Source organism: Equus caballus, chromosome 5 (assembly GCF_041296265.1).
Source record: "Equus caballus isolate H_3958 breed thoroughbred chromosome 5, TB-T2T, whole genome shotgun sequence".
Classification (NCBI taxonomy): Eukaryota; Metazoa; Chordata; class Mammalia; order Perissodactyla; family Equidae; genus Equus; species Equus caballus.
This window is the reverse complement of record NC_091688.1, coordinates 75,354,251-75,380,682: the sequence shown is the minus strand read 5'-3', so window position 1 is coordinate 75,380,682 and position 26,432 is coordinate 75,354,251. Positions and strand designations below refer to the sequence as shown.

Below are 26,432 nucleotides of genomic sequence, written 5' to 3'. Positions count from 1 at the left end.
TGATAAATATTGCAGAAGGAGAGCCAAAAGGATTTATAAAATCTGAACATGACTCATGAATAAGGCTGTGGAAGAGAGAGGTGACAGATGCCACTGGTTGTGATGTCAGAAAGTAGGGAGAGCAGGCTGGTGGCAGCTTTAAGGGGATGCTGTGAATGAGAGGAAGAAGAGGGAAGTCAGGGTCTGAGGCATTTTGCCATGAATGAGGAAAGAGAAGGTGTAGTAGTTGGAAGGGCAGAGTGGAGCCAGTGGTAGACTTTGAACATAATGGAAATGTGAAGAATTCAACTGGGGGGAAAGAAAGTCTCTCAAAGTGCCTCACTGTTGTGGTTTCAATTGTTTTTCTCATTTCTGACCCACTGCCTTGCCTTGACCCCTTGTATCTGTGTATTCCAGGTTGCTGACTGGTCACTAACCCGTAGTTTTCTCACAATGCTCTCATGTTCTCCACTGTCCTCATGCCTCATTGCTCCCCATGGCGTCAGCCCAGCCCTGACCAGTCAAAGAGCTTGGGAAGGGTCTGGAGATGATGGTAAGAGGCCCAAAGAATAAGGCCCTGCTATGGAGTCTGGCTGCAGATCCAGAAGCTGGAGGCTGCTGCCGATGGAGAGAGCTGCAGCCTTGCAGTGGGAGCAACTCCCTAGGTGGGGTTGTCTGTGGATGGTGAGCAAAGGGGCGAAAGTTCAAAGGGTGGAGCAGAAGCCAGTGCGTCCTGGAGCAGGGGCAGGGTGGCTGCAGTAATTGTGTTAGGTCTCCAGTTCCGGTTTATGAATTAAGAGGTGAAATGGAGAGGCACTCTACAATGTTCCCTCTGCCGTACAGCCTCCCAGTTGGTCTCTCCCACTCTACACTCTCCCTCTCCGTCTATCACACATACTGCTGACTGACTCATTTTAAAATACATCTTTATGTCACAGCCCTGCTCAGAACTTCCAATATTCTACTCCTAAGTCTAAATTCCTTAAGCTGAATTTAAGGTTCTTAATGATTTTACTCTCCCCTATCAATTCAGGTTCCACCAGGTGTGTGCCACTATCTACCACCTGCTCATCCAGCTGAAAGCCTTGCACTCCTGTGCCTCTGGTTTGGGAGCCCTTTCCTCTCACAGATCTGTCACCTACTCATCCACAAGACACACAGTAAGAGAACTGGTTTCTTTTTTCTCACTAAAAACACAACAGACAAACACATCAGGAAGAGTTGAAAGGAATGTTCATTCAATCATTTTAATATTTATTAAGCACTGGCTAGATTGCCAAGTAAGTTCCTGGAACAACCAGGATAAATAGATTCATTCTTGACTGAGCCTGGATCTCAGAACTTCCTGTCCTGGATAAGCTTGTATGGCCATAGCCAAGCTGTTTTGTTTTCTCTCAGCCTAAAGGTCAAAGAAATTAGCTCACCCACCCCCACTGACAGGCAAGCAGTGGGAGCTCAGCCTTCTCAGGCTTCAGAACAGACTTTGATCTTTTTGAGTTCCATCATGGGAAGGCTTTTCATCTGGGAGTCTGGAAACCTAGATTCCAGTTCTGGATCTACCACCTACTAGTGACCATCTTAGGCAAGTGCTTTCACCTTGCCGGCATTTTTTTTTTTTCATCTATAAAGGGAGGAGTTGATCTGGGTGAATTGAAGCGCCTTTTTCTTTCAAACTCCATCAGACTATGATAACGGTAATTAGCATCAAGTTTAGGGTATAGCCCTGGATATGGCAGGCTATGAGCATCATTCCTGTCAGACAACAATTCTAGAATATTGGTTTCAGTTGTGTAAGCTTTTGGAGGTGGCTTTAATTCTAATTTCGATTGTGACTATATGCCCTTGAATGCGGCCACTTGTTTATGACTCTGTCTTCCTCACTTCCAAGAAGAGATGGTATCATTTGCAATCAATGAAGCTAGCCAAAAATGCTGAGTATAATATTTGCTGAGTTGTTCAACATTCTTGGGGGAAAGAGATAAAGTTTTAATGATGTACTTTCCCACTAAACTTGAAGCCAAGTTCATTTTTTTCAATACTCTTCCTAGTGTTAACCTTTGGAAGATGTAAACATCTTAATCATGGTATCCAAATTTGGAACACATTTTCTTTGTTTTCCACAATAAAATATCATCAGAAAGGAAAATAGATGATAATGAAAATGTAAAGAGTAAGTTAATTATTCCTCTCTCACCAAAACAAAAAATTTGAATCCTCCGATTATCTTGAGAAGCCCGTTTACCACTAATGCGTCCATTACCTTGGTTGACTCAGAATTCAGTAATCAGCCCATGACCCTAAACGTGGGCTGCTGAGGTTATTTGGTGGGCTTTGTGAAGAGTCAAGGCCGGCATGAACTGGGATGGGGCAATTATTCTGATAATGTTTATTATCTGTGACTTGATTGGGTGGTACTCTTAATTGTTTCCTGCAACTTTATTGGTCTTTAGCTGACTGGTGACGGAATTATCTATACCAAAGATCCACTCTAGATTTTTACAATCAGTAGATGGACTCTCTAAGACACTATATCATGAAGAAAAGTAATGTAAGCAGTAAATCTGCATTGCTCTAGGGGAAAATGTGATGATTGCTTAGCATTGTAATGATCAAAAATAAAAACTAATTAGGATATATGTTTTAAAGAATAGAGTGAGAAAATGGCTTGCCAGAATGTTAATTTTTTTCTTTAAATATGACTAAAATGAAAACCTTTGTAACTTTGGACCATTCTTTAGAAAAAGGCGTCTAAGCTGTTTATTAAAAATGTGAAACAAGAAGGAAGAAAGCTACACTCCATTGTCCATCCCTTTCATGACTCTCCAATCATTAGCTTCAGCTCTTAAATATTCTTACCCTGGGTCTAACCAAATGTTTACATTTTCTATGTTTAACCCAGGCTCCAGAGACCAGCTGGAAAATCATTCAACCCTGTGTAATTGGAGCCACCATAAATTCACGATCTCAGTCATTCACTTAAAAACATTTATCTTCTAGGTATCATGCAAGGCAGAGAGTATAAATGGTGAACAAAACTGTCAGAGTCCTTGCCCAGGGGAGCTGGAAGGGAATAGAGGTAAGGAACAGGTAAGCATGTAGTGTGTCAAGTGGCTCTGTAGGGTGTGTCTTTCCTCCTTGATCCCTGATCTAACATGGTGTTTCACATATAGGAAATCACTCAATCAGAAAACAGCCCCCGCTCTCTATGGGCCAGGTTCTATCTTAGGTCCAGGGATACATCCATGAACAAGGCAGACAAGGAAGGCTCTGCTCTTTGAGAACTTACATTCCAGCAACTGGAAAATGTCAGTAAACAAGTCTGAAAAAAGAAATAAGTATACAAGGTAATTTCAGGTAGTAATAAGTGCTGTGAAAGAAATAAAAGACAATGGCGATTGGGGAGCATTTTAGAAAGGCCACTTTGTGGAGGTGACCTTTTGCACTAAGACCAGGGAGAACCTGCAAGTGTTGTGAAGATCATTCTAGGCAGAGGAACAGCAGGTGCAGAGTCCCTGGCGGGGGGATGCTTTGGTGTGTTCAATGAAAAGGAAGCCAGTGTGATGGGAGCATGGTTAGTGAGGAGAGGAGGGAGGGAGATAGAGTCAGAGCGGTCAGCAGGTGCCAGATCATGTTAGTCTTTCAGCCACTGTAAGGAGTTTGGCTTCTTACCATGCTCAGAATAGGCATTCCAGGTTTTCAGCAGTTCAGATGAGAAATGAAGGGGGGTTAAATGCAGGCTGTCAAACATTTTTTATCACAATCCACAAGAGGAGACATATTTTATTTGGTGACTCAGTACATAAACCGATATTCATAAACAAAAATTTCATGAGACAGTGCCCTCCCTGTGGGTGACGCGCTCTGAGATTTTGCATTTGATATCATGGTAAAAGAAGAAATACTGGTTGTCATTGGTTAAATTGATTTCATAACTCACCAATGGGTTAAACTCACAGTTTGTAAAATGCTGGTTCAGACTAAAGTGCTGATAGTAGAGATGAAGAGAAATGGACAGATTCAAGATGTATTTTAGAAGTAGAGTTGACAGGATTGTTGATGAACTTGTGGGAAGGTGAAGGAAAGAGCCTAATAAATGATGATTTCTATGCTTTTGGCTTGAATAAATGGGAAGATGGTAGTCCTGTATCCTAAGATGGGGAAGACCAAGGAAGGGACAAGTTTGAAGAGAGGGGTGGGGGGAAATCAAGAAATCTTCCCATAACACCTCAAATAATTCTGATGATATATGTTCATGTGCGTAGGGATTTGTAATATTAATTGCTCAAATTAAAAATCAACAATAAAAATATTTTTATGTAAACTCTTAAAATTAAAAATACTTTTTAAACATTAATTTTATTTTCATCATAGAAATAAAACCTGCTTACTAAAATGAAAAGGAAAGAAGTGCGATCCATGGCCTAGCCACACAAAAATGACCACAGTTAATTTTTTAATGTTTTCTTAATGTAACTTTTTCTGTACATGTTTTTTTGGTCATTGCCTAAGCTTTCATAAAGATAATTGTTTGATATTGGAATTATTTAAGCAGTTTAGAGATAATTTGGAGACAGTGAAGGTCATGATCATTGATGCTTAATGAGTAGCTTTGTTTTTGTAATAATAAGGTAATTTTAATGGGTAAGCCAATTATTTAGTCCAATGTTTCTCAAACTTTAAAAATCCGTACATGTGATCGCATTATAATTCCCAACCAGTTTTGGATGTGTGCCCAGATATGGACATATGGACATATATACTCCATACACACTCCGACATCCATCTCTACTCCCACTGAGAATTCTGGATATACAGACTTTTAAAAAATTTTCAAATATAAGATAATTAAATATGCTTGTCCAAGTTACACGTGCCCTTTCTGACCTCCTTCACTCCCTGTTCTGATGCATCCCTCTAAAAGCTACATGCTTAACCCACTCCATGACCTCATTCCTTGATGACCAGTGATTTCATCATGCCCAGTTGGCCTTTCCACACAACAAAGCTTATTTCACAGTTCTGATAAGACTATTAGATCCTGTGTATGTAATAATCTGAAATCCACAAAAATATTTTCTCTTACACTTCAACACTTATTAGTCATTCTCTGTGAAGCACTGTCCTAGGCTTTATGTAAACAAATATGAGGGAGAACATGGTCCCTACCCCCAAGGAGTTTATAACCTCATCTCACTGACAAGCAACTTTTAAAAAATAAACTTTTTATTTTAGAACAGTTTTAAATTCATTGAAAAATTGTGGAGATAGTACAGAATGCCCATGTATCTTAAACCCAGTTTCCCCTTTTTGCTAACATTTATATTAGTATGGTGCATAATTTTACAGTCAATTTAAATCATGCCATTTATAGAATTTTGAATTCTGACCTTTTCACTTTACTTTTTACCTTAAGGATTGTTTCCATTTAAAATGAATATTAATGCTGGCTAGATACTCTAGATATTACTTGTGCCAGCCACCTCATTTACCAGGTGAGGAAATGGAGGTATAGAGAGACCGTACGTGTTTTGGTGAAGATCAGAGTATGGAGTAAAACCACAGCTGCAGGCAGTTATCCTCAGGTCCTCCCATGTCACACGGCTGCTCCTCACCTCGCAGGAGGGATGTCAGGATGTAGGGAATACTCCTTCACGCGTTCCTTCAACTGACAAGTAGTCACTGAGTGTCCACTGAGTATCCAAGATTATTCCGGTGGTGGGAAAACAGTAACGAAGCTGGTCCATCCCTACGCTCCAGGAGTTTACTTTGTAAACGTCTTTGAGTTGAGATCACGGGGTAAAAGGACATTGAGTTTCCGCTTTACTTCGCTGAGGTGGCAGGGATGAAGTGTACTGGAGGACGGGAGCCGAACGTAACTTCAGAGGGTTGGTGTGGTAGGCCGACCAATGGTTCCCCAAAGATGTCCATGTCCTACCCACCTGGATCCAATGTAATCAGGAGAGGCCTTATAAAAGAGGGAGAGAGGCAGGAGAGTCAGAGATGTGACAAGAGATGCAGATGGCAGTGATGGGATTACTGGCTGGAGGCCGCGAGGTGAGGAACATGGCAACCTCTAGAAGCTGGAAAAGGCAAGAAACAGACTCCCCTGCAGCCTCCAGAAGGAAGGAAGCCTTGCCAATGCTTTGGTTTTGTCCCCTTAAGACCTGTTCCGGACTTCAGACCTCCAGAACTATAAGAGAACAAATTTGTGTTGTTTTAAGCCACAAATTTGTGGTAATTTGATACAGCAGCAAAAGAAACTAGTACAGTTGCTAAACTGGCTATGTGGATACTATGTTTTATGAAAAGAAAGAAGTGTTATTAAGATACATAGGATTAGGGGCCAGCCCTGTGGACGAGTGGTTAAATTTGCACGTTCTACTTCAGTGGCCCAGGGTTTCGCTGGTTCGAATCCTGGGTGCAGACATGGCACCACTCATCAGGCCATGCTGAGGCGGCATCCCACATGCCACAACTAGAAGGACCCATAACTAAAAATACACAACTATGTACTGAGGGACTTTGGGAGAAAAAAGGAAAAATGAAATCTTAAAAAAAAAACGATGCCATAGGATTATAGAATGTTACACTCTAAGGTTCCTCTCTGCTCTATCTAACCCAATAGTTTCATTTTTTTTAAGAAGAAAATAATGGTGAAAAAAGAATATATCTGCCAAATGTTTCCTTACTCAAACTGATTATATTACTTTTGATTTGAAACAATAATGTAGTAGCACAATTCATAATAGCCCCATACTGGAAACAACCCATATGCCATCAATAACAGAATGGAAAACCAAATTGTTATATAGTCCTACAATGGAATATGACACAGCAACGAGAATGTACAAACTACAATTACAGGCAATAACATGGATGAATCACACGAACTCATGTTATTGTTGAGCAGATAAAGCCAGATATAAAGAATTAATACCATATGATTCCATTTACATCGAGTTCAAAAACAGGCAAAACTAATCTAAGGTGGTAAAAGTTACCTTGCAGAGGGGTGAGGGGCTGGGTGACGACGGCAGGGCAGGGTGGAGGCTGCTGGGCTTCTGCAGGGCTCTGTTTCTTGATCTCAGTGCTGGCTAAACGGGTGAGTTCACTTTGTGAAAATTCATATGAATTGTACGAACTTCTGTATGCTGTACATCAATAAAATGGTTACTTAAAATGTGTGGTCTCAGTGGCTGTTGTAACAGTGGCTTTATGTAAAGAATATGAGCTTTTAGAGGGAAAATAATGAGCCAAATCCCCTGTGGGGCCCTTTTTGGATCTATTGCCCAAAAGGAGAGCCAACAACCTTCCCTGGCGTTAGACTCTTAGACTTAAACGTTTGTCCTAAAACACATTTGAAACGCCTGTGCTGTACTTACTAACCTATCTCCCCCTCTCTCCCAGAACTCATTATTTTCAAGCTGGTGTTTAAAAATATTATTTAATTGTGGGTAAGTAATCTAGGCTAGAATAGAACTCTTTAATAAGTTAATGATAAATAAAAATTGCCTAATTATGATTTTGTGGAAGAATGAGGCTTTCTGGAGTGCTGGGAATTGTAGCCACTTGGGCACCCCTTATTTTGAGTGGGCTGAAGGTGGAGAGCTGAGCCCACGGTCTGACTAACGAGACCCTTCACACTAAATATTGTGGGGGCATAATTTGTACAAGGCTGGTGAGTTCATTTGTAGAATGCTGGACAATTTAAATACTAAACAATATATAGATTAAATGGTTTAAATAATAATCATTTAAATAATAAACATTCTATATAGTTAATGAAAAATATGATTTTATAAATATATTAAATATGATTTTTAAGATGTGTGTTCCTCACATAATTTCTGACTTCCTGGAAATAGAGAATTTGTAGCTAATGGTTGAATACCTTGGGGAACTCCTTACTCTTCAGAAAACATTGAGGAGAACTGCAATTAAATTTAAGTACGTTCTTTACCCCTCTGATTAGTGCTCTTAGTTTATTGTGTTCTTGAGGTCACTGGAGTGCTGAGCACTTCCAACATTCTCTTATTTTGGCCAAGAAGGATAAGGGCCAGCTCAGTACTTAGAATTCTCAGAATACTTGTATCAACAAGATGATTTCTGCACAAGGTTCATTATCAAATGTCATTGTGGCCTCCAGCTTTTCTTGAATTTTAAGGCTGAAACAAATTTTGGAGGGGCTTATAATTTTATTTCACAGCTTATAGGAGCCCAAATTATAAAGTTGAATATAGACTTACTACAGTTTATTTTTGGCAACTTATTTCCTACCAAAACAAAATGAATGAAAGTTGGTGCTCAACGCTGGTGGAGAATATTAACAATACCACTACCACCTTAAAAACAAACAAATTAAAGGAAAATGATATATAAAAACTGCAGTGCTATCTGGGTAGCTAATAAAGAGAAAATATTGATGCCCTTATTTTTACGTCAAAGCTGGCAGCATTTTTATGTCAAATTAAGTAAGTAATTAAAAAAAAGATGATTTCATATACTACTTTATCCATGCTCGTACTTACATTAAAAAATTAGTTGGAAGAAATTTTCTGACAATGACATGAGATATTAGAGAAGAAAGGAAACAAAAAGAGGAGCCTATCATGGACTACATAAAGTTTATTAATTTTGATTTAAAAATATTTTCCTTATCTCCTCATTTTTAAAGCCCTAAAACACTCATTTATCGGTAATCTAATGTAAGAGCTTTCAAAATAAGATTGCCTGCCTTGCTTCCTCCTGTCCCTCCTCCCCTTCACCAGTGAGTGAGGTAGAGTACCAGACTCGCAGCTCCTCTCAATGTGCATACAAAGCATCAAGGGTTTTATGCAAATTCAGGTTCTCCATTAGGTCTGGGGTCGGTCCAGGGTTGATCCTGGGGTCGACTGGAATCTGTGTTTCTAATAAGCTTCTAGGTGATGCCAGTGCTGTTGCACCATGGACCGGACTTTGAGTAGCAAGGATGGGAAAGAATGTCCATCCTCAAAGAGTTCATGGTCTAGTTACAGCCACTGCCCTTCTCCGCTGTAGTTCAGAAAGGGGCAGCTTATTTTTCAGATTATGTATACAACCCAGATATCAACAAGGAGCTTCTCTCTCAAGATCTCAATAAAATCAGATCAAAATGCATCCCTAATTCTATAGCCTCTGAAAACCCAAAGAATTTCCCACAATTTGTGGAATTAGACCCAGAGGTGAAGCTTGGTCCTCCTCCAATTTCCACAAAAAATCCACCTGCACAAAGACGTTGTCCATTTGTAGATGTTACTGAGATGGGAGAAGACAAAGGGAGGGTGGACATAACACTAATGCAGACACTGAAAGGATTCTGGGCTCCTGCTCCCGTGGGATTAGTTTAGGATCTGGGTCTCCCCACCGTCTGCAGTGCTGTCCCCAGCCTGTACTACCTGCTGTAAATGTCACCCGTAAGCTCACGCTTCCTAAGTGAGGGAGGGAAACCATATTTGAGCTACATCTGATCTGACACCTATTTAGAACTTGCCTTTAAAACAAACATGTCAAAAACTTCCCTTCTGTCTGGATAGATCCAGGAGAATTCATTGTTTAGTATAAATATAATATATAATAAAATTAAATAATATAAAAAAGCATAGTGAAATGATAAGGCAGAGTGAGCAAAACTTGTACGATTAGTGTGACCTTCACAAATTTAGGGTACAAATATGATCACATCACTTGTTTAATAAGTTGATTGAGTCCAGGTTGACAAGGAGTTCCCATATTTTTCTTCCTCAAATATTTCCAAGAATGGCAGGTACCGATTCAACCCAAGGGTAGGGAGCATTGTGGGTCAGTCCTCTTCCCAGCATCAAGTGGAGAGAACATGGAGTCTAAGTCCATTACCTTTGTGTCTTGAGTCCACGAAGGATTGCCACTGGACACTGACTTGGTGGATGATGTTGGGATGCCCCTGCTGCTCTGATAGATGACGGCGTAGACCACAGTGGTGCTACAGATTGGGCATTAAGGTTACAGCTACTTTTAACTCACATTTACGTTCAGTGATTTTTCCCCAGTGTGCAACAGCCATGGCAGGATGGTTGGGTCTGGAGGAAATTCTGCCACTCTGTGCTGAACCAGTGTACCCACCTCTCCACCCCTATGAATTCTGGGGTCCTTATGCTGACATATTTAATTTTCCTAGTACATTCAGCTCTTGAAATTCTTGATCTAGTCTCCTCCTAGCAGATTTTGGGCAGGAATCCTTGACAGACCCTTACAGGTTTTCCTTACTTTGAATCATGGAGATTGGAGTTTGGGGCTCTGATGTCTTCTCTCCAAGAATAGCCTGAATTCCTTACACAGGGACTGAGTCACCTCATCCCCAGTGACCAGCTCTGCCCACCAAGGAAAGAGACAGATTTTGCTAAGACAAAAGAAATAAGTCCCTTATTCCAGAATGGTGCCCATTCACCCTATATTTGTATAATTAAGAGGGTTATTGAAATGACCCTTCTCCAGACCAAGAAGCTCAAGTTTTATCAAATTTAAAACAGCAGAACTAAAAAAACAGTGGAGTTTTGGTATTCTGCTGCATTAGTAAAGGAGAAGGAAAGTTAAGAAGAGAACGGGAGAGACTGTGGTAGGGACCTGGGAATTTTAATGAAGTGAGGGATCAATGCTTTCAAACTCCATCAGGCTAAATAAGTGAAGACTGAGAAGAATCCACTGAATTTGGACTTGGAGTCATTGCTGGGTAGACACATGCCGTCAGTGATTTGAAGAGTGAATGAGAGGTGAAGAAGAGGCTGCGGATCTACACTTTTCTTACAAGAACTTTGACTGTGAAAGCAAAGTGAGATGGGATAAGGGTGGCGAGTGGGGTAGTGATGCTAAGGGGAGGCTTCCTCAGAACAAGAAAGGTAGTTCTGAGGAATCCTAGCTTCACTTTTATTATCTGCTTCTTTAGGAATTCTGAATTAACTAGAGCCTGATGTAGCATGATCAACTATTGAAATGTCAAAATGATAAATGAATTATTTTTTAAAATAAACTATTTATTTATTTATTTTGAGGAAGATTAGCCCTGAGCTGACTGCTGCCAATCCTCCTCTTTTTTCTGCGGAAGACTGGCCCTGAGCTAACATCCGTGCCCATCTTCCTCTACTTTATATGTGGGATGCCTACCACAGCATGGCTTGCCAAGTGGTGCCATGTCCGCACCCGGGATCCGAACTGGTGAACCTTGGGTCACCAAAGCAGAATGTGTGCACTTAACCACTGCGCCACCAGGCTGGACCCTAAATAAACTTTATTTTTTAGAATAATTTTAGATTTACAAAATTAAATTGCAAAGACAGTATAGAGATTTCCCACATAACTTGCACCCAGTATTAACATCTTACATTAGTATTACAATTTGTTACAATTAATGAACCAATGTTCATACATTATTATTAACTAAATTCCATTGCTATATTCAGATTTCCTTAGTTTCTACCTGATATCCTTTTCTCATTACAGGTTCCTACCCATGATACATAACATTTAGTTGTCACATCTTAGGCTCCACTTGGCTGTGACAATTTCTCACACTTCCCCAGTTTTATATGATCTTAACAGTTTTGAGGAGTACCGGTCAAGTGTTTTTTGTAGAATGTCCTTCAACTGGATTTGTCTGATGCTTTTCTCATGGTGAAACTGGGGTTATGGGTTCTGGGGAGGAAGACCCCAGAGCCATTTTAATCACATCGCATCAAAGGTACATACCATCAACATGACTTAGCACTGCTGGTGTTGACCTTGATCACCTGGCTGAGGTGGTATTTGTCAGGTTTCTCCAATGTAAAGCGACTCTTCTCATGAGCCCCTTCCCATACTGTCCTGTCTGGGTGGAAGTCATCACATAGACTACACTTAAGGAGTCAGGAGCTAGGCTCCACCTCCTTGAGGGAGGAGTATCCACATAAATTATGTGGAATTCTTCTAAACATAGAGCTTTGTCTCTTCTCTCGAGGATAAGCGGATTTTTAATCCTTCTATAAAACACTCAGTGACTTCATGCCTTGCTTACGAAGATTAAATTCATAGGATAAATTTCACCCAGGAAGTTGGCTATTTGGTTCATATTTTTCAATACAGATTAACATGCTGACAGTAGCAGAAGTTGAGAGCAGTGAAGAAGAGCCTCCAAAAAATAATATTGAAAGGGTCTTATTCACATATTTCTTTTGCTAGTCATTAATGTTTCCATAGGCCAAGAAAAAAGTCATTTAATGGGAACTGCTTGTAACTCAGTGATTTGAGTAACACGAAACTGAAGTACTGAATCAACATTTGTCACTTTTCATTTTCTAACTTTGAATAGATAGAACAGTTTAAAAAAATTAAAGTTAGTGAATTTTATGTCCTTAGCATTGAGAATGAAAGAGAAACCAGAGAATAAAACAGACTGGTTGTGTTAAGCAGTCATACTTTTTCTAGGCTCTATCACTTACTAGTTGTGTGACCCAGAGTAAATTAACCTCTGTAAGCCTTAATTTTCTCACTCATAAATTAGAAAAATAATAATGCCTACATAACAGAATTTTTGAGGATTAAATGAAATAATATACTTTAAAATGTATTTGGGAACTTGAACTAGTGGTTCAAGCTACTAATTCCAGGGGCTGACGCTCAGCCAGGGTGCACTCCTATCGTCAATAAAGCCGTTTATGCCTAATGTTCCTTAGATTGATCAGGGCCTAAGTGGCAGTAGTGTTAAATATTTTGAATGTCACTGCTGCTAGCTACTGGGGAGTTACACAGAGTCAGCTTCCTCCTGGCCCTCCACCATTTATTTATGTAATGCTGGAACTAGCACCGTATCTGGGCCTCACTACCCGTGAATAATTAAGATGCTGTGATGCCTGGAGATCCACGGTGGGGAGCCAAGGGTTTACCTTGATGGATTTTGAAAGGCAAAGTCCCCTCTTGCAGAAGGCGTACTTGCTACACCTGAGTCAGCAAGCCTTGCTGTCTCAGCCCTTCCCAGTGTAAGCACAGACAGGTAGACAGACACCCCTGGATTCACGCTTGTGGTTCTGTGGACCCCCATCTGTTGGTGTGAAAATTTAAGGCAGTGGGCATAATTACCATTCTGTAAAGATAGTTTTGTTCCTTTCCTTGATTTCCTTTTGTTAAAATGTTAGCCAAAGTGATGAACACATGAGGGAAATTATACCCCTGAACAACTCCCTGAGTATAAGCAAGTTAAATATCATAGAAAGCTATCAAAAATTCCAAGCCATAATTAATACTGAGTTAGGCAATAGCTGCTCCAGGGAATTATATGACACCTGTAAATAACAAAAAATATTGAGGAGTATCTCCTGAAATGCACTATAACTTGAAGGCAGTTTATTGAATCAATGTCACTTTTGTTGGAAAATGCTTAGTGCTTTTGGAAGAAATTCTTAATAATATCATAATTTTCCTCTCACATTTCATGTTTTCTTTTTCCAAGTCAACGTTTTGGCTAAAGAGTTCAGTTTTTGATTTGTAAAATTGTATCCGTTGTCTGAGATTGAATACAGGAGTATTTTTTTATAATTGCAAATCACTTCTTAACGTGTCTTTTTAAGGTCATCATTTTGGGGAAAACAAGTAATCACATATTCTATTTTTGTATTAAAATTTGAAATCAATAGGCCATAAGGGAAGACAAGAACATTTCAGCCTCCTTATTGCCTCATGTTAAAGATCTGACTTTAATTTCAAGGAGGTATGCTGTTATTCTGCATTAAGAATTGAAACTCAATGCCCATTCCAGAACTTGGTGATTTTCCTTCCGTGAGTCACAAGTCTTGTAGTACGAACACTATCCTGAGATAGTTCCTGGAGATAAGGTTTAGAACATCAATTTATTCTTTTATTTCTCCCATAAGTATGTCATAGTTTTTCAAAAATTCTTACCACTGAGCAAAACTGTCTTAATTTTGCTAAGCATATCACTTGATAATATTGAATTTGAATTCTATTAAGAAAAAAAATACATATTATCAAAGAAATAGGGATGGAACCGGCCATGAAATCCACTAGATGTATCTGCACCTAGTAACCCGTGTGATATGTGGATGGCTTTAATCTGTGCAGAAGTCAAGAATTTTAAAACCAGAAAAGTTCTAGGAGATCATTTTGTAATTTGTATCTTTTTACAGTTGACTAAATTGAGTTTCTTCATAGTTAATCCATTTGTGTGGAAACACAATGCTGCTCAGAGGAAAACTGAGCGGGCTAATGGCCCTGTGTTCTTTGTGCTGTATTTTATGACTTCCTACCTGTGCTGATTAGGGTATCACTTAATCCCAAAGAGCATCAGGTGTCTCCACAGCCACTGGCTGTAACTGAAACAGCCGGCTTCATTCCTCGTACGGCTTAATGAAGTGAGCCAGCGGGACTCAAACTCCGGCTGTGTTAGAAGTAATATTTTATTATTAGTAGTAAAGTGTATAAATACATTAAATCTGGGAATGATTATAGTAGTATTCTTTTTGTTGCAAGTGATAGAATCCCAAATAGTACTAGCTAAGGCACTAGCTGGGTGGTTTGATGTTAGGATCCTGGAGCGTCTCACCTGACTGAAGGAAGACGGCGTCACCACATCAGCGACGAAACGTCTTCAAAAGCAACCTGAACAGGAACTGAACGATGCTGGGATTCTCATTCTCTCTCTCCACCCTCTTTAAGCTTTCCCTTTGAACTCTGGGGGATGGTGGGGTGTGGGGAGAGGCAAGGGAAGACAGTACACAAAGATCAAGAGCTTTGAGAGTCTGTCAAAACTAGGTTCAAATTCAGTTTTGCAAACTTACCTTGGACATATTGCTTAATGGCTCTGAAAGGATAAAAGTCAGTTAAACAACAAGTCTCTCTCAGGCTTTTGGGGAGAGAATTACGTGTAATGATATACATAAGGCACTTAGCATAGCAGCTGGCCTATAGTAGCTACTCAATAAATAGCATTGTTATTATTATACATTTAAGATACCATTTGATTACAGGTCTTTCCTCCCTGCTCCTCCATCATCCCTTTGGCTGAAAAGCCAACATCCAAAAAGCACAAGGACCAGTTTTGATAGAATCTAAGATGCTATCAGTTGTAAGATGGACCATTATTTTATGTGCCACTACAAAAGAAAATATGCTGCCAATTATTCTATGGTTCACTTTCTTAGCACTTGAAATTTTTATTTTATACTTGAAAAAGCTGTTTTAGACTTATTTAGATGTACGTTATCAAATATCACTCATGTATATACCTAAAAAGGGAGATATAAGGAAAATAATTAGTTAAACTATTCCTGCAACTCCTTCACCTTCTGTGTCTGATGACTGTGAATCACAGAGTAACTTAGAGGCATCTGTGTCTGTGTTTTCTCATATACATCATCCTTTGTTCCATCAAGAGCATCGGGGAGAGAGCATTTCTTTGAAATAAGATGCTTCACTTACACTAGGATTCTAGGATTTTTTCCAAGTTGCTAATACCCATTCTGCAAGTTTTGATGTGAAGTTAAATGTGAAAAATATGTGCGTCCAAGAATTGATGTACAAATGGTAGATGGCCCGCATCACAACAGGTCCCTCACTTAGCCAAAAAAAGAGTCATAAAATTATTTGAAATAGTAAGCTTGTTTAGTGCATTAAAAATATTTGAATAATCACTCTTTAGTCTGCATAAACTGAGGCGTGCTTGTATCAATTACATTTTTTTCCCCACATCAACAGAAAACAGTAGGCTGAGCTTTTAGGCTAAAAGCAACTTGCCCTGCATGAAGGAATGGTTTTCTTCAGCTCTATCAACACCCCACTCAAGGAGACAAGTTGGTGCCATTTGAAGATAGTTGAAACCTATAGCTTTTTCTTGCCAAGATTTGTTGTTTTAACATAAAAATCAAGCAGTAGCAAGGCTTACAGAGTTTTTGAAGAATAATTTCTTTCAAATTTCAAGCTGAGAGTATCCTCAGCTCAAATTCAGAAAAAAAGGAATCTTATAAAGTATTGTGAACTTATTAACAAGTCCTTATCCTCTCAATATCTTTTTTTTTTTTTAAATTGAGGTATACCATACATAAAACAAAAAGCACACGTCTTAATGGTATGGTTAAAGGGCAAAAACTCATGACTACCACCTCAATCAAGAAATAGCACATTTCTATCATGACAAAAATTTCCCTGGGCCCCTCTCCAGGGTATCCACCTGTCCCCTTCAATATAATCTGGTCTTTTAAGTCACGAATCAACAACATATTGGAGTATCAGAAAAAGAGAAGAAAAAATTTCTTAAGTGATCATAAGTTATACAGTTAAAAATCTAAGTCTTGTAGCTTCTTAATTTTAATTGATACGGCTACACTGCTATATATCACTATTCTGTCTTCAGGTGACTTTGTTATTTTTAAAATGACTAATGTTAACCTGAATAGTAAATGAAATATAATACCCTCGTCACACATTCTGGTGGAAATACAATATATTTCTATCCAGGCTGGATCAGGTACCATGTGGTGTCCCATTTCCATTTGGGACATAAACACTATATAGATTTACCTACCACATGACTTCCAGACTTAGCCCAGTAATGTCAAAACTTTGAATTGTGTATTAGCTATAATAATTACTTAAAAATTCATTTTTTCTTTAATATATAGCGAAGCAAAGTGGCAACCATGGGTGCCTATTACTCAAATGTAAAAAGTTACTATAAAGGTAACAATAAACTATGTATATAATATGTATATTTCCTCCCTTTTATTCCCCTGTATGAAACTGTGGGGCTTTGTTAGGAGTAATCCACTATTTCCTTTGCCCATTAATATTTCTTCATTACTCTGAACGTAATTTGAGTAAAGATATGGGTAATAATCTTCTTGCTTAATACTAAGGTGTATCAGCACATTCAAAGGATGATAAAATCTGATGGGTCGAGAGCAGAGGTAATAAGTGAACCATAATCCATTTATTCAGATACTGTAATGCATTCATTCATTCTTGACTCAATCTAAAATTTTGAGTGCCTTTCATACGCCTTCACTGTGTGAAGACTTGGAGAGAGAACAAAGACGGCTTGCAAAACCTCCCTTATCTCATGAAAGTCATTCTCTACCGGGGTTGTAGACACGTGAGCAATTACAATATAGTCTGACAAGTGTATAAATATGATGAGCGACGGGGCAATATAGGAGGGGTCCTCAACTCTGATTAGGAGGAGGGGTGGGATTCAGACCTGAAGAATGAATAAGAATTCGCTAGGCAAAGAAGTGGCAAAGTATCTTATGAAAGAGGAGAAGGAGAAAAGGTCAAAGTATTTGCTAATATGGTCCCAGGAGTAGGAGACTTGGCTGTGCTTCATCTAGAAGTATAATGTTCCTTTTAAAACTAATGAACCTGTCAGTGAAGAAATTATTGGCCAATCAATGTTTCAAAGGGCAATGAAAACCACGTAAATATAGCAGGATTTTATCCGAAATAACAATAAACAAAGTATTCTAGCCCAGCCTTTTTATTTTTAGATAGTTTTTGTATCACCACTGGAGAGAGAGAGAAATGACATGACAGGGACACAGAGAGACCCTTCCAGGTGGTAATAGTGCCACAAAGGAAATTTTTTTTTGTTTTCTTGGCTTGATTTTTCTCCCCACTAAAAACAGAATGAAACCAAACAGTGAAAAACAACCACAGGGAAATACAGAAACATTGCCACAAAGGGACTATTGTTTTGATCCAGGTCACATTAGAAGGACTGGCAAACCAATGCTTCCCTGTTCCATTGCTGGGAAATACATCACCCTCCTTGTGAAATTCTTGAGATGCAGACAGACAGCCTCATCTATTCCCATGATCTCAATAGGCTGCTGATTACCAAATGTTTGACCTTTTAAGACCTGTCTGCCCCATTACACTACACCTTCCAAGAGGTCTGTGTCACAAACCAGTTTCCCTGGGACCTGGGATAATAGTTGGTACAGAGTAATGGCACATAGTGCTCAGCAAACACTTGTTGACGAATGAAAGCAGAGAACTGTCTTTCCAGCCACCTTTTCCTCGAGCTTTCCTCCTCCTCCCCTTACCCTATGATGGGAACCCTCTAATGCAATGGCCAACAGGCTTCCTGGCCCTTCTCTGATGGCCTTCCATTCACCTGGCAGAACACTCATCACCCCGCCCCAGGAAAGACTGATGCCTCTCCCAAATGGATTTGGAACTCTTGGAGGGCAAGGACTGTACCTTATTCAGTCACGGGATGCCTTGGAAAGTCACTAGCATATAGTAGGTGCACTCTGACTCTGTTGGATAAGCAATCACATGAAGAGTTTATAAACTTTGCAATGAGTTTATTCGTATCAACAAATGTTTACTGAATTCGTAACTTGCCAGGTGCTGTTGTAGACGTGCAGGATACAGAGGCCAATAAGACTGATATGGCCCCTGGCTTCCTGGAAGTTAAAATCCTAGTGGAGACAGACAATAAACATGTCTGACTCTGTTTTTGATGTTTGATTGACTGCTGACAGCTTTCAAGTCCTACCCCCTTTCCCTTTCTGCCCTGCCTCTGGGCAACTAGGTAAGCAAGTCTGGGCACTCCCTCCCTTGTTCAGACCACGAAAACTCCAGTGGTGCACAGAGGAACTCTAACCCCGGCCCCACCCCCTAACTACAAGGAACACCGGAGCCGCTCACCTGTTTTCATTCAGGCCATTTTGTATTGCCCTGCTCTTCCCAGAAAACCTTGGCATGTAAGCAATAAATCTTTCAGACCCTCTTGGCGTGCACGTGTGTCCTCATCTCTCTGGACATCTGCACTAATTAGGTGGTGCTGCTGGGGGAGTGCTCACGCTCTCTGTGGGGCAACTACAAGACACACATAAACAAACACACAAGGACACTTCAGATAATGGTAGACGATATGGGAAAAACGAAGGGAGTCAACGAGATAAAGGGTTAGGGGCTGTGAGGGTGGAGGGATGGGAAACAGGTGAGCTTTACGGAATTATGTGATGTGATGTGATGTGATGTGATGTTACGGCGGGGACTGTCACTATCTCCCAATAGTGTTTTCTCTTTCTCCATAAGAATGGAATAACAGTAATACTTCATTTCTTCCTCCACTTTTAGCTGGGTACATGGCCTCTCAGAATAAAAGCGACGTTTTCCAGCCCACCAGCTGGGAGCAGCCAATGGGATCTGACTGGGTCCCATTCTCCTGACAAGATGTGGACTTGGTGGTTGGAACTCCAGTGGCTCCCCCAGCCCATGGCATGACTGTGGGGATCAAGGTGTGCAGAGCAGAGCCACAAAAGAGAGGGGGTTGGGTCCTTGCCTTGTGGAGCGCCACAGCTCTGCCTGCCTCCCTCTGTGGGCATGTCTAAGAGAAACCCACATGCATCTTGCTACAGGCACTGAAGTTTTAGCTTCTGTGCTTTTCACTCTTGAACGAATGTTGAACCTGTCATTTTGGAACTCATTATCTTCTCTTGATAGCTTTTACCAACTCTGTTCTCTCAACTTAGCCCTGCTTCTTTTCCCTTTCCTCCTATTTTCCCCCTTCATTTCTGTCTTTTTTCTCTTAGTTGAGCATTATGCAAAACTGAAGTATCTTGATGTATTATCTACTGACTACATTTTAAAAATTAACTTTTATTACAGAGAAAATAAAATACACAGAAACAGACAGAAGAAAATACCGAATCCTTCTGTACTCACAACTCTGCCTCACCCATTATTAACCTCAGGTCACCTCAGCCTCGTCTGTACCCCGGCCTCTTCCCCCTTCCAACATTATTTTGAAGAAAATCTCAGACCTCATATTATTACTGTATTACTCTTTCAATTTTCAACCACTGGGAATCTATTTTGCCAAAGTGGCAGAATTTACTACTCATTTATAGTCCCTGTATCAATTTGGAGAAAAGGATTTTTAAAAAGTCACACAGACTCTGTCCTCCCCCCGCAGATTATAAAAACTGGCTAAATTAGTAATACATGGTGGGAAAATATAATAATAAAAAGAAGCCATTTACAGTAGTAACCAAAATTAAGTATTGGGTGTTATTTACTTATTTTTTTGGTGAGGAAGATTGTACCTGAGCTGACATCTGTGCCAATCTTCCTCTATTTTGTATGTGGGTCACCCCCACGGCACGGCTTGGTGAGTGGTATAGCTCTGCACCTGCGATCCAAACCCACGAACCCCGCTCACCGAAACAGAGCCCAGTGAACTTAACCACTAAACCACTGGGGTGGCCCTTGGGTGTTACTTTAAGTAGACAAACTCTAAAACCCTAATGATACTGAAGATTTGTTTTTATAACATTGATAAGGCATTGACCTTTTATGCCAGCGGACCTGGGCTGTGTGGCTGTTTTCCCACAAAGCAAGCTGGAACTGTTTTGATACCACTCATGCCTAAGAATCAAGCACGGTTCTCACAGGCAGCGTGTAACCAATCTTTTGGAGGGAGTACACATTAGTAGGACACAGTGGAGGCAGCTCTTTCTACAAAACGATATGGTTACAGAGTCAGCGCCAAATTCGCATAAATTTTACTTGCTTTTATATTGTTATCTTGGTGAAAAATAGATTTGTGACTTGCACACTGTAACAGAACAAAACCACTATGAGCGATCAACACCACGGCCTTTATGTTGTTTTGGAAGCTTACTATGTTCCTGGGCATTACAAACCTATTTCTGCTCTGGGAAGTTGTGGGAGGTATCTATCTGGGTACCCCAGCATCCCATTGCTTTTACCTATCCCATGATATTGAACTTCACACCAGCAAGGAAATGTGGTACTTGTACCCACAGTGTAATGAAAGAAGGTGTAAACGTTGCATATTGGGTTTACTTGTCTAGACCAAAGACAGAAGTCTGGGATTGTTGCTTTCACCTCTGTACCTGAATACTCATCTTGTGGAACCAGGCCAACAGTCAACAAGAACAGTTTATGCAATGAGTAAATACAGAAACGCTTCAGGCAAAACCAGTAGCACAGCTTATTGGTGTTCAGGTTCATTTAGCAAATTGACACTCGGTAACTCTCTTGTTCTTTACTCTTAGTGGTTCTTGAAAGCATTTTTACTTTTCTCATAGTCTTAATACAATAATGTTCCTTATCACATCCCGCCCATTTCAGAATTCTCAGCTTTTTTGATGTGATACTAACACTTACCCACTCCTAATACTCGTAAAATTGTGTGTTCTCATTTCTATGCCCAAGTGGGGTTTGACTTAAAATTTCAGACATTGAGTTGAGTATTTAAGTCTCCATACTACTCATGATAAAAGGAGTAGAAGTGTTTTCCCAGAAAATTTAAAAGAACTATCTCTTGGGCTAGTGGTTTTAACTGGAGGTGAGAGATTTGAAACTTCTCCTCCTTATGGTCCTGGGGAAGGAGCTACTTAGAAAAGTTGTGTGTATAAATAATCTTGTTCTAGCAAATCATATACTGTTGGGGCAGAGGAGTGGAGAGAGAGAAAGAGGCTGTGCTCTAAGTAGACATCCATCCACATGTCTAGACATTCACTCCTCGTTTAAATATTTAGAATTTTCAGTAGCTTGTGAATACAACAAGATTTATTACACTAAGGCAAGCTTTAGATATTTGACACGTAGCTGATATTTTCATAGTGTGAGAACTACCAAGCTGACATTATGCTGTCTCTGTGATGATTATTTCCAAATGTTCAGAGCAAAAACTTATTCATGGGACCTCAGGGCTTTAGGATGGTGTTAATTTAAAAGACATTCACATTGGCTTCTTTTTTATTTAAACATGTTAAATGGAGTATGAAAAGCAGGTTAAGAAATCAATGGAGAAGGAACCAGCAAAGAAGAAACCTATTGACAAGAAAATTTTAAATAGATTGATGTCCTCTTCCGTCAATTTCATGGACACCTTGCTGACAGCAGGCTTCAGAGACTGCCTCCTCCTGTTTTTGACAGCTGTAATCTTACTGTTCATCTTATCTCACTGATGTCATTCATAGTGAATTTGGGGAATTAAAAATAAGACTTGAACTTCTTGTTTATTTGCAGAATATCCTTAATAAATAAGTCAAATAATTAAATTTAATATTTTCCTACCACTTTTAATACTAAATTTGGACTTGAAACTAAAATCAAATAACAGTGATATTTTATGTTAAAAATTTATTCTTTTGTTCACCAAACTCTTTAGTAGCTAATCGTGAACCTACTGAACTGCTGTTATTTTGGAAATAATTCAAAGGAGGGTTTTTTTAATTAAATAAATTGGCCACATCAGAGATAATTATGAGTTTATGCAAGCCGTTGTCTTTCCAGTTATGTGCACAGCAGTGCTCTTAATTACTTGGGGTCACTGAAATCTCCTGACATCCTCTGGAAAGCGTTTCTCTTGCAGTCCATCTTGTTAGATATATCCTTTCTCTTCTCGGAAGCCAGCGTCTTTTCCTTTTTAAAATCCCTTTTAAGCAACAGTGGGAATGATGTTTGATGATGGTAACATGGATTCGGTCTTAAAATCAGCCCCGTTTATTCCACTTCTGTAGGTCAATGACAGGAGTCACTGTGAGACCATCTAAATTCCCTGACTGATCTCACAGAATGTTATGTCTGATACAAACAAAAATTTTGGGACCTCTGTGAGCTAGACTACCAACTTTTGGGAGTTGCAGAATTTTAAATTATTGCTTGAAAAACAAAAGGACAAGTCAAGCATGCTGACGTACACGCTGTCACAGAGGATCACTGTAATCTTGTTCTCTAAACCAAAGCCGAAACAGAATGGATTGATAATTGTTACCTATTAGTATTGCTCAAATTCTTAAATTCAAGCGCTGGATTCAGGGATTATCATCTCATTTCAAAGCTTCAAGAGCCACACTGTTTTGCATGGATCGAATATCACAAAGTAAACTTGATTGTATCCTCAAAGGCCAAGGAGTTCCCTTAGCCCATTTCAACAGGGCTGTCCCTGAGAAGACAGGAGACAAACGTGGAATGGTATGACGGTGCACCCAGCACCTTGGACGCACAGCTCCCCACAAGGTCCCGGGCCACCCCAGGAATGTCCTTAGAATGCCAGCGCTGGCAGGTCCAACCCTCCCCTTCGGCATCCGTTAAAGAAAAGAAGTCTCAGGAATCCGCTCCCTGTCCGGAGTCCCAGCGCGGGTTACAGCTCAGCATCTGGGGCTGTTACTGCCTGGCGCCTTTTCAGAGACTCCCAGACCGCCTGGGTCACTAATAGCTCCGCGAGGACGGAGAATCTCGTCCCTTCTCTTAAACTGCACCTTGCCCAACACCTCGTTCAATTTCCAGCCGGACAGGGCTAACCACCTCTCTGGTCACTGCCCTGCTTGTTTATTTCTTCCTAACTGCAAGGCTCCTTTCGCCATGGCGGTCCTCCAGCCCGCGGCCCAAGGCCGGGTCTGGGCAGCAAAGGCGAGTGTTCACAGCCTGGGCTAAAAGAGGAGTTCGGGCTTTGCTGGGAGTCCTCTCGCTCTCAGGAAAGCAACAAGTGAGCCGCACGGTCGCCTCTGGCAGACACCCTGCCCCGGACCACCGAGCCTTTGCCCTCGGAGGGAAGTCCCTAGAATGGACGGCGCCTTGGGTCCGGAGTCAGTGGGAGGAGCTGTGGGCGGGACTTTCAGCGCCACCCCGCCCCCGCCCGGCCCGCGGCGCTGCAGAGACGCGGGGCGCCCCCTGGTGGCCGCCCGGCCGCGCTGCTCCGGGCCGGCGGCGGCGGAAGGGGAGGCGCGGAGCTGCTGGCCGCGCGGCCATGGCGGAGCGGGTGCGGGAGGAGCTCGCGGCCTTGGCTGCGATTTTCTGCGGGCCCGACGAGTGGGAGGTGCTGAGCCACTCAGGTGACTACCCTGCCCTGGGGCCCACACTTGGGGACCGGGCTAGTGGACTGATGGAATGACACGCACCGGGGACTGGAGTGGTGTCGGAGCAGGCGGGAGTGTGAGGCGACCCCCTAAAGCGGGGAGAGTGTCGCGCCCCGCTCGCCACTCTGCAGTCAGCGGAGAACCTGATGCCCAGGCGCCTGCGGCTCGCCGGCCCGTCCCTGCCTCCCGCGCCCCCAGCTCCGCGCCCGTCCCACCCCCCTGCGTGCCGGTCTCAGTCCCCGATCGTCCGTCCCAGTCCCACTCGCGAAGCGCCTGGCCCTTCGCGCCAGCCGTCCCCTCCTGGAATGGCTCCCACATGCTCTCCCAGGCCATCCTCTACTTACCCTTCAGATCTCACCTTAAAAAAAGGCCTATCCTGAACCCCCGTAGTTTAAACCCAGCTTCCGCAAATTGCATGATATCCTTTGTAAGCGCTAAGCATTGTGGCCTTCGGAGCGCTCACGGCAGTTTTAACTCTGTATGGGTATTTGGTTGTCTCAAGTTACGTGAGGGCAGGGCCCCTGTCTGTTTTGTCATCACAAAACTCTAGGCACCTAGAACAGTGCCAGGCACGTGGTAGGTAGTAATTGTGTGATGAATGAATCTTTGAATATCGCCCGGTGCTCCACCGCATACTTTTCTCAGGTGTTTCTGAGTTGATTGTTTTGCTGAAAGGTGGTTGCGGGTTACAGGCTCTTGAGGGCGCGTTTATCGTCAGCCCGCATTTACGGATTCCCTGCAAACATTGACAAAGACACCGCCCATGTCCTCTAGGAGCTTACAGTTTAGAAAGGTTCTTTGGCTATTTTTTGATGATGGTTAAAACTTTTTCTGCCCTTGTCCGTGGCTTCTAGTAAAGAAAAACCAAAACTGCAGCTTGTGAAAAAGTGCAGTGACGCAGATAATTTTTGATTTTCACTTAGATTTCAAATACATTATGTAAATTTTTTGGCATGGGATTTTAGCCTTCTGTTATGTTTCAGCTACTATCAAAATTGTCCTTCTGACCATAAATTGGTTGACCTTTAAGAAGGTCGTCTAGAGTGTAAGGGGTGTTGTGAGAAAGCTGTCTAGGAGTAAGACGGTTTCATGGGATCCATGTGGTGTGTTATTCACACCCAGAGCAGGGGTTGGCTCCTTTTTGTTTATTCTTTCTTGCATCCACCGTCTACACCCGTTCCTAAAGCTCTATGTTCCAGGCCCTGTGAACCAATTAGTGTGATGGAGCTGCTTTCTTTTTCGTGCCTAGTCTGTCTTGGAGCTTTTTGCAACAGTTGTTTAAAATCCATAGGAAAGGATTTACTCCCTTTAGTGTTTTCTAGTCGCCCCTCTTCTGATTGGGTAGCATTCGTAATTAATTCTTCATCATCTTACTTACCCGCTGTCTCTGCAGCTCTTGTTATTGATAATTACTTCTGCCTGAGGCAAGCTATTTGAAGAGATCATCAGTTTTCCTAAATTCCTTTATTATAGCTTAGTTGGGAATATCCTGGAAAAAAATGAACCTATGGTTTCCCATGACACCTTAAAGAGATGGAGTGGTAGTCATTTGGATCATGAGTGCACAGCTGAGCGTGAGACACTGCTGGTGGGTCAGAGAAAACTTAAAAAAGTAAGCATTTAAAGAAAGCAGTTTCTTAATATTGAGAACACTGTGGACCCTTTATCTGCTGTTAAATTGAGCATGACTTTCAAGCCATGCCTCCTAATTAATTTGATTCAATGTTCTGGCAGCAATAAGTAATTGAATTATAAAAGAATTCAGTGTAACAACTTAGGACATTTTGTTGCTGAAAGGTTCACTGGAGAATAGAACAATTCAGTGATTGAAATCGGGATGTTTGATGTTCACAACTGGGCATGAAGGGTAAGGTAGGCCTTGTTAACAGCCCACAATAAACATACAGTGGGCTGCTGGCTGCTGCTCCAGGGTCACCGTCAGCTTGGCTGGGAGGCTATAACCTTGGTACCAGAACATTCTGAACCCCATCAGTTCCTTCCTGGCCTCCCCCAGATGGGCTTCGCCCTGTTGCTACTGGAATCAGGAGAACATTGTGTGGGATTGCACTTCTGGTGACAAGATAGCCCAGGAAGGCTCAGGCTGCCAGCCCAAGGATCAACTATTAAGGCCATAAGATGGAAGAGGGTGAATAGTTGAATTCAGTTCAGCTGGGTTAATTTAAGCTGAGACTTTCAGGGGATTTATGTACATTTGGCCTCTTTACTATGGTTATAGTAAGCTCATAGTAAGAGGCATCAGGTGTAACTACGTCTTAATGGGTGCAAACTGTGTAAGCCCCCACACTCCTGTCTACTAGGGAGGCCTGTGGGTAGACCAAATCAGGGGTATTCTGCCCCTCTCTGTGCAGTGCAGTCAGGCCAGGTGCCAGGTTTAATGGGGTCACCTCCGCTGTACTTAATACTTTAAATGCATCTTACTTCATGAAGGGTGCTCTTAGCTTTATTTTACAGAGAAGATAACGCATGCTCAGGCTGGATAAGTAACCACTAGGTTCCAGAGTATATGGGCCTTTGCACTACATCGTGCTCCTTAATAGAGATGAGGCTGCTCCATCAGTA

At 41.3% G+C, this 26,432-nt stretch overlaps 1 protein-coding gene and 1 long non-coding RNA gene across 5 annotated transcripts in view; one reads left to right on the top strand and one right to left on the bottom strand.

Annotated features, from left to right (window-relative positions):
• Positions 1-5,184: 5,184 nt before the first annotated feature.
• LOC111773581 (uncharacterized) lies at positions 5,185-24,408 on the bottom strand. Of its 2 annotated transcripts, XR_002808200.2 has the most exons (5): positions 24,211-24,408; positions 18,664-18,834; positions 14,561-14,688; positions 6,981-7,130; positions 5,185-5,944 (listed from the first exon to the last, which is right to left on the bottom strand). It is a non-coding gene; the product is annotated as an uncharacterized lncRNA (long non-coding RNA). The 2 variants fall into 2 exon arrangements; XR_011439338.1 differs by lacking the exons at positions 14,561-14,688; positions 18,664-18,834; positions 24,211-24,408 and having other exon boundaries at positions 6,981-9,013.
• The window catches only part of RWDD3 (RWD domain containing 3), a 16,150-nt gene continuing 13,388 nt past the window's right edge, over positions 23,671-26,432 (top strand). For all 3 annotated transcript variants that reach the window (XR_011439337.1, XM_023641582.2, XM_023641583.2), the window contains exon 1: positions 23,671-23,828. Coding sequence is in view for 2 of the 3 variants with exons in the window: in XM_023641582.2 (XP_023497350.2) it covers positions 23,744-23,828 (85 nt within the window). In the remaining variant the exon portion in view is untranslated. The remainder of the gene's footprint in view (positions 23,829-26,432) is intronic.